Source organism: Galeopterus variegatus, unplaced genomic scaffold, assembly GCF_000696425.1.
Source record: "Galeopterus variegatus unplaced genomic scaffold, G_variegatus-3.0.2 Scaffold2246, whole genome shotgun sequence".
Lineage (NCBI taxonomy): Eukaryota > Metazoa > Chordata > Mammalia > Dermoptera > Cynocephalidae > Galeopterus > Galeopterus variegatus.
The window spans coordinates 117,590-121,594 of NW_007728357.1; the positions used below are offsets into that span (position 1 = coordinate 117,590).

The following is a 4,005-nucleotide window of genomic DNA, read 5'->3' on the forward strand; positions in this document are numbered from 1 at the left end:
GTGGGATCCGAACCCTCGGCGGGAGCGCCACCGTGCTCCCAAGCGGCGCACTGTTGCAGTGTGCCACCGGGCCGGCCCCAAGGCTGTTTTCTTCTTTGCTGGATCCCCACTCCTGCAATAGTACCTGGCTCACTGCTGGTCCTCAGTAAATTTGTTGTATAAATGAATGACAACATCTCATAGGTGGTATGAGAATTAAACGAAACAACATGTGCAGCAGAAGGAACCCACCCCCTGCCCAATCCTTGGTGGCTTGCTGGGCTGGGAGGAGAACATAGTCATTCTCTTAGAGGTCAATAGGGAGAGGGAAGCCTGCCCTAAAATGTTGCTTGTCCCTCCCCACCCCCCAAAAAACATAACTGTGAGTAAAGACATCTATGTGGACTTTGTGCAACTAAAACTGGTGATCATAGAGAGATGACCTTGAGTGGGAAGCCCATATCTTATGTCAGGATTGACCCCTGAGAATCATCTTGCACAGAGGGTGGCAAAGACAGGAAATGAAAATTCTCTACATTGTAACATAAAGGGTTGTATCAGGTCAGGTTGGGTGGAGCCTTGGAAGACCACGGTGCCTTTAGGAAAATTGTTCCCCACCTTACTATTGCTTTAGAATTATTTGTCCTTATGAGATGTGTGTGTGTGTGTGTGTGTGTGTGTGTGTGTGTGTGTGAGAGAGAGAGAGAGAGAGAGAGACCCCTGGTCCAGCAGTCTTTGAGGGTACTTGACTTTTGGTGCAAAGCCCATGGTGAGTTTTCAGCTGCATCTCTCAGTAGGGTTGTCCTAGATTGAAAATCCAGGCTTTGTTTGGGACATGTGTTACCATGGATGGTTGTGCCCATGAACTGCACTGGGAGAGGAATCCTAGGAATAGAAGACCCCTTTGTGGGAAAGGGGTGGAATTTTCCCAGAAAGGAAAGACTGAAAAAGCAGGAGGAAAAGAGGGGGATAGACCTTCAAGTAAAAAGGCAATGGAGTGCCTGTGAGGGGACCACCTGAGAAGAGTTGAAGCTTAAAAAATATTTTTTGTTTGTTTTTTATAAACAGTCATAGCCAGTTTTAGAATTTTTTTTTTTGCATTATAGCTCCCTCTTGTTATCCCCTAAATATCAAATACACATTGTTCCAAGTGTTTCATATAGATTTCTTTATTTAATCCTATCGTCATTGTTGTTCCCACTTACAGATAAAGAAGTAGAGGCAGGGAGAAATTAAGTAACCTGTTACACAAGTAGTAAGTGACAGGGTCAGGATTTGGGGTGCTTCTGACCTTTAGGCTATGCTGCCTTCTCCATCAACTTTCTTATGCACACAACCAACTTGTGTGAGTGGGATGGAGGGAATTAAGGAAAGAGGCACTCAGGGAACTTATGGCCTTCCCTGCTAGAGTCAGTATGGCAGTGGCAGCAAGACTCGACAGCTAGATGAGCAGTCTCAGAGTTCTGGCAGGGCTACTAGGGCTGGCATTGGAGTAAGAGACAGGGAGATGGGGAGAGACAGCCTCAAAGTGGCAGATTCAGGAAGATGAGACAAACTCCCCTTGCTCCAAATGCCTTCAAGGTAGGTAACTCTTGATGGGGAAGAGGCACCCTTCAGTGTGCCACTCACGTGTGCAATAGGTGACATCCAGCACCTGACATATGCTCTGTGCTCAGGAAGTGGGCACTGTCATTCTCATGAGGTCATGTTGAACCATATGAAACTGCTGACTTTCTACCTCTTTTGACCTACCATAATGGCCATTTCACATGGTTTCATTTCTATTTTAATGTCCCACTCACCTTCTAGACTGAACTCCTTTTAGTGAGTAGGATGATGCACTTTCCATGTCAGTGTCCCTGTCCCTAATGCAGCACCTGGCTCTAAGCACACACACATGAAACGCTTACAGAGTTGAACTGAACGTGCACCATGTAGTTCATGGGCATTGTCAGGCACTTGATACTGGTTAATGAACTAGGATAGGCTAATTAACTATACAGAACCACTATGTGTTCTTAATAAGTTGGTTGGTTAGTTGGTTAAAGGACTCCCTGAATATAGCTTTGACTTCTCGGATCCAGAAGTAAAATGGGAATGTAATGTACCTCTGTCCCACCTTTTGCTGCCTACCTGGAATGACTTCAAAGACAAACTTCCCAGCCTCTTCTGGGTTTGTGGCGATCTCCTTGATTGTACTTCCTGGTAGATACATGTACCCCTGAAAGATCAAAAGTCAGGCCTGTAAGGTAAGCAGCAATTGTATCACCCATGAACTAAAACTAAGTTGGGTAACAGATAGGGTCATGGTGGGATGGGGAGGAAGGTAGTGGAGAGGAACACGGGAAACTAGCCTCCCAGCTTTAATGGGGGCCCTTCTGCTATGCAGGCCTCAGTCAAATTAAGTGGCAGCTATCCAAGAGCAAGCTGGGTACCCAGAGAGAAAGGGACAGGTTCTGACATGAGGAGGAGCTAAGAGGTGCCATCACCGACACTTGCCTCTTCCCATTTTTGATCTTTGTGAAGGCATGTCTGAGACTAGGGGGACCATACTACCTGCTGGGCTGCCAGAGGGAGGCAGCTAGGACTGAACCCCAGGCAACTGTTTGAGGCGATGGGGTACTTAGTAGCAGCAAGAGCTCATGAGCGGCACTTTCCAGGTGCCTGCCCCTTTGCTAACCACCTCGAACGTCTTGTTTATGTAGTCCTTCCAGCCATCCTCCAAGCAGGGTATCATTAGGCACATTTCACAAGTGAAGAAACTGGGGATCAGAGAGGTATTATAATTTTTCCAAGGTTGCAGAGCTAGTAAGTGGCAGAATGCTAGTTCGTCTGTGAAGTGAATCCAGAGTCAGTGCTCCTCACCATCACAGCTGAGATGTGGGAAACCATCACCTGAGCCCCACCCCCACCCTGGGTCCACGGATGGGGAGCGAGGGTTCCGTAGGACATGTGACCTCTTATACACAGATATGTTATCAGAAAAACAAGTCTCTAACACCATGTGTACACATTTAGCGGGCACTTTCACATGCAATATTTCAATAGATCCGCACAACAGCTCCTGTCAAAAGCATGGCAAGATTGATCACTTCTACTTTTCAGACAAGGAAATTAGCACTTGGAAAGTCTAAGTGACTGCACAAAGTGACGTAGTTAATTTGTCCTGGAGTTAGATGCTCATAATGTACGTCTCACTGAATGCTGAAGGTGGCACGTTATAAACACATGTGTCTTTGTCCCAAAACAAAGTTTGGATGGAGAGGATTGGCAACAGAGAACGTTATGCAGGCAAAAGAGTCTTAAGGAAATAGCAGAAGTAAGATAAGCTCAGGAGTCCGAAAGAATAAGTGTTTCTTGAGGATCTAGAAAAAAGGATGTCTCTAACTGTGTGAGGAGGAGGTGGAGGAGGAGGCGGTGGCGGCCACCAGGGAGGAAGGTAAGGAGGGGGAGGGGAGAGAAGAAAAAAGGAAAAGAATCTGTCTGTAAAGTGGAATTCTGCAATTCCTCTACATTCCTCTAATTTTATTACTTAAAAATGACTTCCACCTACATGGTCTTCACCATCTTAGTAAATCACATCAATGCCTTCAGAAAAAATGACCCTGAGATTGTGCTACCTTGGACGAGTTATGGCACTGGAATAAAAAGCATGTTACTTTTAGACAGGAAGAGTACTGTCTGTAAAAAGATAAGAAAAGTGCAATTTCAGAGGTTCCTGCTTTCCCTCAGTACCTCTCTAAACTGTCATTTGATACCCAAAAGGATTTAATCAGAAAATAATAAAAATAAAATACTAAAAAAATGCACACCATTTATTGAAAATATATATACACCATTTATTTATTTATTTATTTTGTCTTTTTCCGTGTCTGGCAATGGATCGCAACCCTCAGTGTTGCCCCCGTACCGGACCAGAGACTGGCAACGGGATTGCAACCCTCGGTGCTGCTCCCACACCTCGCTCAGCCAGTGAGCGGGAACCGGTCTGTATGTGGGATCCGAACCCTCGGGCAGGAGCGCCGC

General features: G+C 45.8%; 1 protein-coding gene across 1 annotated transcript in view; it reads right to left on the reverse strand.

Annotated features, from left to right (window-relative positions):
• ARHGAP25 (Rho GTPase activating protein 25) overlaps positions 1 to 4,005 on the reverse strand; it is a 91,390-nt gene that overhangs the window by 36,026 nt on the left and 51,359 nt on the right. Inside the window, exon 3 of the mRNA XM_008581062.1 lies at positions 2,113 to 2,200. Coding sequence (XP_008579284.1) covers positions 2,113 to 2,200 — 88 coding nt within the window. The remainder of the gene's footprint in view (positions 1 to 2,112; positions 2,201 to 4,005) is intronic.